The sequence below is a fragment of the Phlebotomus papatasi genome, chromosome 1 (genome assembly GCF_024763615.1).
Source record: "Phlebotomus papatasi isolate M1 chromosome 1, Ppap_2.1, whole genome shotgun sequence".
NCBI classification, from domain to species: domain Eukaryota; kingdom Metazoa; phylum Arthropoda; class Insecta; order Diptera; family Psychodidae; genus Phlebotomus; species Phlebotomus papatasi.
In genome coordinates this window covers 84177595-84190120 of record NC_077222.1, presented here as the reverse complement: position 1 = coordinate 84190120, position 12526 = coordinate 84177595, and the positions used below count along the sequence as shown (strand labels likewise).

The 12526-nt window shown below is 34.5% G+C and overlaps 1 protein-coding gene across 7 annotated transcripts in view; it reads left to right on the top strand.

Moving 5' to 3' along the window:
* The window catches only part of LOC129810435 (trithorax group protein osa-like), a 165220-nt gene that overhangs the window by 53092 nt on the left and 99602 nt on the right, over window positions 1-12526 (top strand). For all 7 annotated transcript variants that reach the window (XM_055860917.1, XM_055860916.1, XM_055860919.1 and 4 more), the window contains exon 3: window positions 942-1250. In XM_055860917.1, the coding sequence (XP_055716892.1) occupies window positions 942-1250 (309 nt within the window). The remainder of the gene's footprint in view (window positions 1-941; window positions 1251-12526) is intronic.

Here is a 12526-nt window from a genome sequence, read left to right as displayed (position 1 = left end):
ACTAAACCTCTAATCTGAAGACGGTCTATCGAATTTTCCAAGTAATTGAATTGAATTTGAATTGTATTTATATTTGTTTTAATTTGTTTTTAATTTTTATTTTAAATTATTTTAAACTAAATCGTAATCGTAACATAAAAGTAATCGTAATTGATTTATTTTACTCGATTATTCCTTTTTTTGTGCGTTGACTAGACATGTTACTAATGTCAAAAATATTCTAAAAGGCACACTGTTTAATCAATTTACTAGTTCGGAATTGATTTATGATTGGGAATCAATTTAATCGATAATAAAGCTCCAGAAATCATACGAAAAGTCAATAAACGGATAGCACTGTTTCGTGAATTCGAGCATTCCGCTAAAGCTAAAGCATTTGTGAGGATTTGCTCAAATCAATTATGAACCAATCAAATTGTAAAATATAAGTTATAATTTAACTTTGCAGAAACCTCTAATTTGTATTCCTGATTTTTTTGCCTTAAGTTGAATTTTAACCTAAAAATCGTAATCTTAACCAAGTATTTTGAAGAAGCTTAAATAAGACAAGAATCCAGATAAGTTTTTTTGTAATTGAGATTCTTGCTTTTTCATTCACATCTTAAGTTTAATGAATGTTATAAAAAGCTTTGAAATATGACTATTAAAGTTTCGGAATTTCTGTAATAAAATAGTTGTGATAGCAGGACTATGAGTGAAGTTCTTCCTATCGAAGGAAAGGTTTTAAAGTTACATTACAACGTACAATACTAAAACTGAAACTTTCATTAAAATAAAATTTTTTTAAAATTTTTATGCAATTGTATCTCAATGATAAAGTGGATAAAGTTAATAATAATCGAGTTACTAGTTTCTCTGTTAATCTCCCTGAAAATATGCTATAATTTTTCTTTTTAAGACACGTTTGAATTCAATAGAAATGTGTTAAATTCTCTTTTAAGACGAATGCATCACGGGGACAATCACCATATCCACCACCAGGACAAAGTCCAGGTCCTTATCCACCACCACCGCCACCGCCCCAGCAACAAGCGCCCCAGCAGCAGCCACAGCAACAGCAACCGCCGCCACAGGGTCCGCCGCAGCCTCAGCCTCCGCCACCTGGTCCCGGAGGCGTTGGGGGTGGTAGTGGTGGAGGCGGAAGTGTCACTTCTGGTACAGCAGGTGGTGGTCCACAGTATTCTCCATATCCACAACGATATCCCACACCACCTGGCAATCATCGATCACCGTATCCGCCACCGCATCAGGTAAATACGATTGGGATTTGTTGCTTATTAGATTAATAACGGTGTGACGCAATTGTGGGCTATTGGTGAGAATTTGGAATGCTAAGACTTTCCATGAACGTCTTCATCTAACAATAATCCCTTTCTATAAATTATACATCTGTCATCATCGAATGATTTATTTATGCAATGAGAATGTGCTTATACCTAAAATGGTTTAGTGAGTGAGTGCGTGCAAATGGTGAAGATCAACATTACTAAAGATAACATTTTCACATGGGCAGGGGTTGCATAAATTTTGATGAAAATTTAATTGTATACTAAGTAGACAGATTTGTAATTTTATTGGTAAATCTTTTAAGGTAGAAAAGTTAATATTGTGATACCTATTTAAACAGTTTAAAGTGTAAATAATTAATAAGAGTGAATCTCAAAGTTGCTATCTCAAACTGTTTGGCTCTTAGGTTTCGCTATGGCCAAACCGACGACGATCGGATAAACAGTATTAATGCTCTTTATCTCTGAACTACATTATTCCAAAAATCACCCCCAATTAGTCCACTGCACTGAGAGAAATCCGAAAAAGTTAAAATAAGATTCCGTAAATGTTAATTTTACCCTGCAGTATTGATCCGAAATCAGTGTAAATATTATGCTTTTTAGGTATATTAGGGGTTAAAGTTACCCTTTTTCATGTTATTTTTACCCTTGAAAAGGTGTAAAATTAACATTAAAAAATGTTGATATATTTTTACGCCTAAAAAGTGTCAAAGTTATGAGGAAAAAAAGTTAATCGCACCCCCGTTTTTTTCTCAGTGTCCAAATAGGGTCTGCAATACAGGGGTTTTGCAAGCCTTCTGTATTTAATAATTCGGTAATTAACAGCATTTTTTCATAAAAGATACATCCTTTTTTCTAGAGAATCCCTAAAACTATTAAACATATTGAACTCAGATTAGGTGAATTTAAATAATTTATTTCTCAGGAATCCATCTCGTACTTTCCCGATTTGACTCGCACTTTTAGTATCTGGGTATTTTGAGAAAGAAGCCCTCATTCTTTTGAGCCACTTTTTCAAATTTATCAAGAAACTTTTGGCCGATGATAAATTATCAACTTTTGTTAAAAGAATTATTCTTGATAGGAAAAAATTTTTTTGAATAACATAAATAACATCTATAATTTATAAATAAATTATTTGCAGAAAGAAAAATTTGAAAAATTAATTTTTTTTCATCTTATTTCTCGAACATATCTCTGTCAAGAAACTTTTGGCTGATACTATAATTAGAAGAATTTGTAAAGTTTTAAAGACATAATTTGGATATTGAAGAAAAACATGTTTTTTAACGCAATATCACCACTCTTGTTCCTAGAGAACGCCACGGTTGATTAAAAAAATATAACATTTTTAAAACAATCTTGAAAATGTAACAGCAGAGAAGGATTTGGAAAATCTGAAATAGCGGAAAATCTTCAGTAAAGATGAAACGGTATTCTGAAAATGCACAAAATTGCTATCAAAAAGGGTTTTTATTTATCCTTCAATCCTACAATGATCTGAAAAAAAAATAACTCGACAGAGATAGAAGTACATTTTGCTTTACTTTTGGGGATAGTTGCTCAAAGTAGTCCACGAAGTTGCGAATGGAATCTTTGACATCGCGTCAATTTTTATAATATTTTCCTTCATTTTCTATTCTTACTTGAATTCTGAAAGACAAATTCTTTTCTTAGACAGTTACATTACATAAATAAATAGTGCTTTTGACATTAAACTTAAAGTGGTAATAGGAGAGACCGGGGCAGAATTATTTGCCTTCGGAGGAATATTGTGGAAACCACTGTTTATTTTAAATATATACTTCACAGTAAAAAAAATGTGTAAAATTTTACTACTATAATAGTGCAAAATCGACCATTTCAGTTGTTTAATTTAAAAATGTTTAAAAAATGCAGAATAATTTGGTAATTTATTGTCACGTGATTGAAAATTACCACTATTATAGTTGAAAACTTTTCAACAACGTTGTTTAATTTGAAAATGTGTAAAATTTTAACACTATAATAGTGTGAAATCGGATAAATTAATTATTTAATTGCGATCTGTGTAAAATTTCTCACTATTATAGTCATAAAAAATTTTCAATAATGTTTTGCAATTAAAAACTGTTGGAAAATTCTAAAAATTACTACTATTATAGTATGATTATAGTTTTTCACATTACTATAGTGTGAAAAAAATACACAATTTTATGGTATTTTTTGTCACATGATCAATAATTAACACTATTATAGTTTGATCATAATTTTTCACACTATTATAGTGTAAAGCCTTGTGTATTTCAACCAAAGTTGTTGAATTTTTAAACAAAAGGTGTTGAATTTTCGGACAGAACTTGTTGAATTTTTAAACAAAAGTTGTGTAAAAATTATTGAATTTCCATTTAAGACATATACTTCAGTCGAGATGCTTTTCATTGGGCAAAAGTCATATAGAACATCAAATATTTATATGCAAAATAAGTATATCGTGAAGTTCCGAGCATCAGATGTAATTATCTCGCATTAGGGAGGATCCCGAGTGCAGGAAAAAAACATTACAAATGTCTAAAAAGGCAGGAGCTTCTCGACATCTCATTTTTCCACACGTTTTTGTATAGAGGTACTGAAGACTATTGGCAAGTCTTTTCCTAAAGAGAATTGACTTATCAGTCTGATATATTTCGAAATCGTCCATTAATAGCTATCTAAAAATACATATTTCATAATGTTTGCCGAAATAATACAAGAACTACGAGCAAATTTGTTTAAGTCGCGGTGCAATATCTGCAAAATTTTTACAAGGAAAAGCGAAAAATATCTTCATTTTTTATTAGGCTTGATGGGCCTCTGAAAAAGGCAAAAAAAAAACTAAAATAAATGAAATGAAATGAAAATTCAACAATTTTTGAGTTTATGGGCCATTTCCATTGAGAAATTTTTCAAGAAATTTGTTAGAAATTTTTCAACTCCATATGAAAAAAAGAGTGCTTTTATGAGAAAAAGTTCAATCTGGTTGAACTTTTTCTCATAAAAGCTTAAAAATAAAAATTGTGAGAAGTTTCCCAGACTGTTCCTATGGAGAACAGCGCCATCCATTGAGTTTTCTTTTTGTACTTGCATGCCAATGAGTTGTCAGCTGACAAGGGAAGTACTCGAGTCATCAAATTCAGAAAAATCTGAAGCTTTGCTCAACTACGCATAAAGGCATTAAATTAAACGTGGTATATTCAAAAAGTGCGAAATCGGGTTAATTTTTTTTTTTTTTTAAAATTCCCCAAAGTTGAAAATGACACCTTACGATATCTTTTTTTTTCAATTAAAAATTCTATTCAGTGTAAATTGCTAGAGTGGTTAATCAAAATCCTCAACAAACGATGAAAGTGCATCGCATAATAAAAAAAAAATAAAGATTAGAAAGGTCGAAGAATTGGAAACCTGTGCTCAAATAAATGTTTAAGTCATACTTTCAATACGTATGGGACTGCATGCGGCGCTGGCTCAGCGGTAGCGCCGCATGCAGTCCCATACGAATTTTACTTTATTATGTGCTGCGTAAGCACTCCTGTGTCATTTTCAACTTTGGGGAATCAACTTTTAAAAAAAAATTAACCCGATTTCGCACTTTTTGAATATACCACGTTTAATTTAATGCCTTTATGCGTAGTTGAGCAAAGTTTCAGATTTTTCTGAATTTGATGACTCGAGTACTTCCCTTGTGAGCGAATTTCCGTAAAAAACTTGTTTTCATTTCACAGAGAAGGTGTTTTTAGATAAAATTAAGGTAAATTTGGGTTCTTTGAAGGTGAAAGTGGTGCGTGCAGTGAGAAAATGTCCCTGTATTGGGGATACGGTATGCCCACAACCCGTATTTACGGTAAAGGCGGGCAAAGTGTTCGAAGTGCTTCAAAAATAGTGATATTGCTGTTTTGATTTGGTAATCGATTCAATTACCCCTCACTATCTCTTTCCCTGCTTCAATTTGCGTACCAAAGGATTAAAGATATCCTTTAGCAGTGATTTCATGAAGGTTTCGGTTGTTTTTATGCATTTTTACCCAGAAACTGAATCAAAACAAACAAATGTCAACGAGATGTTCGTATTCAAAACTGGGCTTTTTTGCGAGCTTTCACGTGAATTGGGAACTACAAAAATCTGAAAATTTTCTCAATGGAAATGGCCCATTACACACAAAAATTCAACAATTTTTAATTTCAACAACTCAAAATTCAACAACTTGAAATTCAACAACTTCAAATTAAACAATTTTAAATTAAAATTTTTTTTTCCAAATTTAGCACCATAATAGTGGTGTGAAAGATTACACATTATAATAGTGTTAATATTAGGTGAGATTCTTAACAATCTCACCTACTATAATCCTAACAAAATTTCATGTCGTCCGATCGCGCTCAAACTTGGCCAAAATGTGTTTCGCCACTTCCTGATCACGAATATATGGGGGGCTAAGTTACGTTCCCGGCCGGCCGGCCGGCCGTCCGGCCGCTCTTTGGAGCTTAATAGCTCCTAAACTAAAAAAGATATCGACTTGCGGTTTTCGGCAAAGGTTAAATATCGTATGAAAATTGCAACATGGTGCATTGACCCCCCACCCCCCACCCCTCCTTCCGCCATTTTGAAGACCCCCCATTTTTTGTTTTCTCAATAGCTCCGCCCCTATGGCATCGAGCGGGCTCAAATTTTAGTATGTTATAGCTGGGCCTTAGAGCTTTCCATCAGTACCAAACTTAAGGTCCCCCGACCCCCCTGACCCGAGCTATAAGGGTCCAAAAAAAATTTCTTAAAATGGCCATAACTCCGGTTCTAATTGTCAGAATTTAAAAAATGAGGGCTTTTTGGAAAGCTCTCATGAAATGCCACTTCCCCTTCTAACATCGCAAGTTCATAAAACCACCGCTAGGGGCGCTATTATTAAAAAGAAAATTTTTAAATCTTTAAAGTTAAATAATTCAAAAATTCCTTATGCAATCGGGCTGAAATTTTAGTATGTTGTAGCCGTTGATTATACCTATCAAACAAAAAAAACCTTAAGTCGATCCATAACCCCTGACCCGAGCTATAAGGGGTCAAAGTTCGAACATTGACCGGCCTCTATCTCCGGTTCTAATTAACATAGCGACATAAATTTTACCTTTTTGGTTTCGTCTCAATGAGCACTTTCAGATGGAAGTTCAAAAAGTCACCACAGGTGGCGCTGTGATAGCGTCAAAATTCATCGAAATTCAAAGACATTTTTCTCAAAAACGGCATTGTGCAAGTTAATGAAATTTTAGTATGTTGTAGTCCAGTCTAGGACGTTTCCAAAATGGTGCGTATGCGCGCTGTGGTTTCAATAGAACCGGAGATATGAGGGGTCAAAGTTCACAAAATTCAAAAAATCATATCTCCGGTTCTATGTGACCGATTTTGATGAATGAGGGCTTAAACGAAAGATCTCACCAAATGCTACAACTTTCTAGAATATTTGAACTTCGTGGGACCAACACCAGGGGCGCCACAGTCGAAAAACCAATTTCAATATCACATAACCTCAATTATCTCGACTGTCGCTGAACCGATTTTGATGATTACTTCCACATAATTGTAGAGCACATTTGTCTCTACATTTCGTCCATACATCATTTTCCACTCAGACCACGCTATCACTCCGATTTTGCCGTTTAAGTGTGAAAAAATTGATTTTTCCCATAATAACGCTTTGAAATCACTCAGATGCCAATTTGACTGCCTCTACTCCACCAAGACACTTAAAATAGGGTTTTAAATGGAAAGTCCCACAAAATACAACAATTCTTTGATATAGTTGAAGTTCAACAAATGATTACTTGGGGAACTCTGGATGAAAAAACGAGTTAAGAAACAAAAAACCTCGCTTATCTTGGCTTCTGAGTAATCGATGAGATCATGTTCTATGGGAAAATTATAGAGAACATTCTGGTCTACAATTCACCCATATAACACTTTTCTGTCAGTTCATCCAAATCCTTGATATTTTGGTTTAAATACAAAATTTGTATAATTTCACGAATTTGATTCAAGATAACTGAATGGCGTCTCCCAACTTCAGCTCTAAATCGAATTTGCATGCACTCCGAGTTAGCTCACGTTAAGAATCTCACCTACATAAGCCGGTTAGGATTATCTGTCCCTTTTTTACTATGTTCCCTTACTATTCATTGAAATATTTATCAGCCTCCTACAAATATTTTGTGTACTAATTAAACGCAATGAAAAATTTCATTTGGTGGCTAACCCTACCCCGGTCTCCCTTATTTTGGTAAGATCTTCATTTTGTTCTACAACTTGTCCTTTGGTTCAGTAATTGTCGTAACTCTTTCATTATCTCTATCAGCAATTCTTCTAACACTGTTAATATTCAGATTATGCCGACTTACGTGACAAGTAAGTTACGATAACTGCTGATCCAAGTGACGAACTATGTATTTACTAGTAACAATCTTGAAGTGGCAATGCACTTGAAAAGTGACTTCTCTGTGCCAGGATTTTGTTTGTTTGTTTTTTTTTTTTCAATAAAGTTGCGGTATCACTCGCGAAAAAAAAGGCCAGGGAAATGGATGATGCTCTGATGGAATGAGAAAAAGTGTGAGTTTGTATACAAAGTGAATCGTTTATTGAGATTCTCAGCTGATTCAGTTGAATGTACATAGTAGGTTTTATTGTATATATAAAGTTGGGTTATAGCCGAAGAGTATATGTTGTGCCTAGGGTTGGATGAAACGTGGGGGTGTTTTTGTGACGGAAAAGCAGGAGATGGAGAAGTATGTAGGATGGGTGTCCCGATGTTATACATACCGTCAATATGATGGCAGAACGAGAAGTATTAGAGTGTATAAAGGGCATGTTTTGTATGTGGTGGAACAGAAGTAAGTTGGGTGAAAGTTTTGCGTCAACCAAACCTCTTTTCAGAAGTCGGTCAAAGGAACTACATCCACCCACTAACTTCATCTCTTCCTTATGTTGCTTCTTTTTCCAGTGTTCTCAAAAGTATTTTCACCTAAAAGTAATTCAAAGACACGTTTTCTCCAAATGCAATTCATGTTTCTGACGTTATTCTTCAATTATACGATTTTTTGTTGAATTCTTTTAGTTTTGGTTTTGAGAAAAAAAACACTATGCCATTTGTCTATATATTTCAAAAATTAAAAGACAAATGATTAGACGGAACTCAGAATAAAGACAAGGAGACAAATAAAGCGTTTTATCTAAAGAGCAAATGAAGCGATTTCAAGAATTCTAATTAAATAGAGTTTCTTCAATTTATGTGGTTTTTTTATTGTTCGTCAATGTGTAAATCAAGTTTTGTTAATAGTTCTTCAGACTAAGAAGAACCTCTTTAGCCAAAAACTAAAATGGATAGTTTTCAGAGATGAAGTACATTGCTGGTGAGTGCGAAGATAAATTTCCATCTGTGACTTACTTTTAGTGCGAGTACCTCTTAAACTTCCTTTTTTTATTGTCCGTTCAGTGAAGGTCGCCACAAAGTGTTCATCCACAAAAGAATAAGAAACTTATTCTTTATGGTGGGTCCTATAGAAATGCGCATTAATTACGTAACGAGTTATCAATAAAAAAAAAACGCGCAGTGATTTAGTGTCTCAGGTACCGAATTATAGGGAACAGTGCCCATGCTTTGCATGATCTCAAGCTTCATAATGACTAAATTTTTCCTATGTTTCTGAATAACTGTGACTCCGCAATATATTTTGACAGCAGGAACAGGATATTTTCCCTTAGTTTTTGAAATGTGGATCGATGAGTCCGATGAGGCTGATGCTATGCATCAACACAAGTATCCAGTGACCCCAGTGGCATACAAACTGTGTACATTCATTGTAATCTCCGAAAAAATAATTTTATTATGAAAAACGGACAAACGGACGGACGGGAACGGTTTTAGCTATCCATATAATCGTGATCAGAAAGTGGCCAAACACATTTTGGCAATGTTTGCGGCCGATCGGAGGACATGAGATTTTGTTAGGATTATAATAGGTGAGAGTGTTAAGAATCTCACCTAATAACTACTAGGCGGTTCACTTTTTGTTTGCTGATGTGCAGCATTGGCAATACCAGCAATACTATTCATTCATTCGGTCTAGACGAATTTAAAGCCGATATGGCATCAGAAATATTTTTCTGTTGATGCTGAGCTTTGAACCCGAGACCTCACAGTCATAGAGACACTACTCTATCCACTGATTCAGTTGAACAATAAATTTAACTTCGTAGTTTTCAATTTAATTCTCAACTGTTCCCAATTGAGTTTCAATCAAGAATACGTGCAAGGATTTGTTGTTAAATCAACTGTGCGGTGCATCAAATAATTATTTATATTTTTGTTCGTGAAAATTTGCGAAAAAAAAGTAGAAATGTGCCACAAAGTATTCGAGATGTACCTACGTACGTTGAGTTCAATATTGTAGACGTGTTTGGTGTGACACTGAAGGATTTTTAACGGAATCAAGAGCACCAAAACTGAGAAACTTCAACTCTACACCAGAAATCCAGCCATTATGAAATTAAGAATCCGATTTGATAACTGATTCTTTCGCGGGCAGGATGGTAACGTAACTGGGAACAGTTGAGAATTAAATTCAGAGGCTACAATCGTCTTTATGATAAAATTCTATAAAAAAAGTGGGTGTCTTGCGGAACAGTTGGTAATAGCGCCTGTCAGTTCTTTGACGGTAGAGATCCCTGGATCGTTTTCACAATTGTGAGTTCGAGTCCCTCCCCGCCCGGTGCGCTAAAAATCTACATGTCTATATGAAGACAGTAATACAAGCTTCAGGCCTAAAACTTAGCCATATGGCTTAACTTCTCTAAATTCTTATCAGTCAAGATTATTTGAAAAAAATTGACTTAGGATTGGATAATCACAGTTAATGGTTCAAATTTGTGATTTTGAGACCTTCGGGAACCGGGCTAAACTTTTAGTCTGAAGACCGCTTTACACACATACAATAGGAAACTTGCTTTCGGAAAAAAATTTTAGAAGATATAGGGTAAGTGTGCCAAATTTCGGCATAGTTGCATATAAGCACCAAAGTCCTAAGTTTGAAATGCATTATTTTTAATTCATATTGATATTTTTTGTTACTCCCTTTTCGGGAGGGTTGTGTGGAACCTTGAAAACTAGTTTATCATCTCTGTTTTCTTTAAATCACTTCCTAAAATATTGAAAAATTAATAAAAATATGGACATTGCTTTGGGTAGTATTCCGGCCACTTTGAGTGAAATACCGGTCACCTTTTTTCTGACCACCTTTTGTGACGCAAGAATAGAAAATTTCAAAACGTCAAGCGGAACGAGTTTAATATTTAGTTTAATATGTTTATATGACCCACAAGCCCTGAGATCTTCCGTGTAATTTGTCCGGAAGGCCTGAAGAGTAGCATCTCAAATTTACGCGCAGATTCTCGTAGCAATTTGCCCTTCCTGAACTCTTCCAAGGCCTTTTCCACATCATCTTTTTCATAGAAGTGATGGTTTTTTTCTCTGGACATTGTAGAACTCAGAAATTGGAAAAAGAAACGCAAAATGAACAAGAAATTTAGGAAAGCGAAAGATGTTGCCGGAATAGGCAACACTACCTCACCGGAGAGACGCTCACAAAGTATATACTTTTTTACGCGAGATACAGGATCCAGCTGGGAAATTTCACCCGAAATTTAAAGATTGATTCACTATTAACACAAACAGTAACAATCTTTAACGAAAACTAATCAATTTTAATGAAAAACACCGAAGGAAAACCTTTTGCACTTCACCACAAATCGCAAGACTGCTAGAAACACAATCGATCTTTCGCATTTTTTGTAAGACTCTTTCCACACTGAGTTTTTACAACGCAATTTAAATTCAAATTATACCTAAAATTTAACGGCCTTTGTGTTAATACATCCAAGAATGAATAAATATTTAAAAACAAAATGAATTCATTGACTATTCGAAGATTACATACATAATTTTAATTAATTTATTTCCATGGACGAAATTACACTCAAAGTGGCCGAAATTAGAAGCTGGCCGAAATTTGGCACACTTCCCCTACATGGCGTTGTACCGTATTCCATAAAAAATGCTATGGAAATTGCAAGACTTACGTAACCCCTAATTTTTAGTAAAAGAAAATAGTGAAATAATTTGTACAAAAGAAAGCTAAATTTATTTTAGAGACTATTAATAAGGGATTAAATAAAAGCTGTGCTTTCATAAATTCAACCAGACAACTCAACATCTTCATACTCAAGTCTTTTCATGGGAAAAAAAGAGGAAGCTTTTAAAGAATGTGTGGTGAATAGATTTGTTCAGTCTTTTAAAAGTGACATTTGGAGTTTCATTTTTTGCATTTTTTTGAATGGTACGAAGAACAAGTGAATTTCTTTTGGTCGCGATTCACCCTTGTGTAAAGTGAATGTTGAGCTATTCTTAGGATGAAAGTGACAAAAGAAAGTTGATATCATAAAATTCCACCCTCTTGTCTGTGTGTGCATCATTCATGGGGGAGTGGGGTGGAGTATGCCAGAAAAAAAAGAAGAAGAATGAGATGTGGGGATGACGGGGAATGTAGAGAATATAGTCTGCGAGATACAACTTTGAGTATTTGGCATAGAGATGGGGTGTGATTGAAAGAATGGTAAGAAAGAAGAAAAGATCTTTTTACATATAGGATTCTTACATATTTTATAAGCGACCTTGCTATGTATCTTTGAAAGTATGATGACGGACTGGATATATACCTAAAAGGAGAATCTTCAGTTTGGCATCCCTTGTGTTCACATTACGTATATAATATTAAGGACAACAAGGCAAAAGTTCACTCCTTTGAGTGAATCTTAGTATACCAGTGGAGGCGAGATATCAAGTCAGATGTACCCATTATATTTTTTTTTCTTTTGGGGGCAAAAGACGACTTTTGGTGTATACGACGAGTGGTTTGCGAATTGTGGGTGGATGGGATTCTTGTTCAGTGAAGGGTGACAAAAGTTTCTCTCTCAACCGCTTCCCATCTCCCTGGGATTATACTCTGTCAGTATCATATGTATAGGTACCCAATGTATATTATGTGCATGAACGAAAGGAGGATTGTATGAAATCATGTGTGTTTTGGAAGATGTGTACTTCCCAAAGGTTGATGCTTCTTCTTTCTCCTTATCTCACTAAACAGTTTCGCTTTCAATTTCACTCAAGTATTATATACATATATATC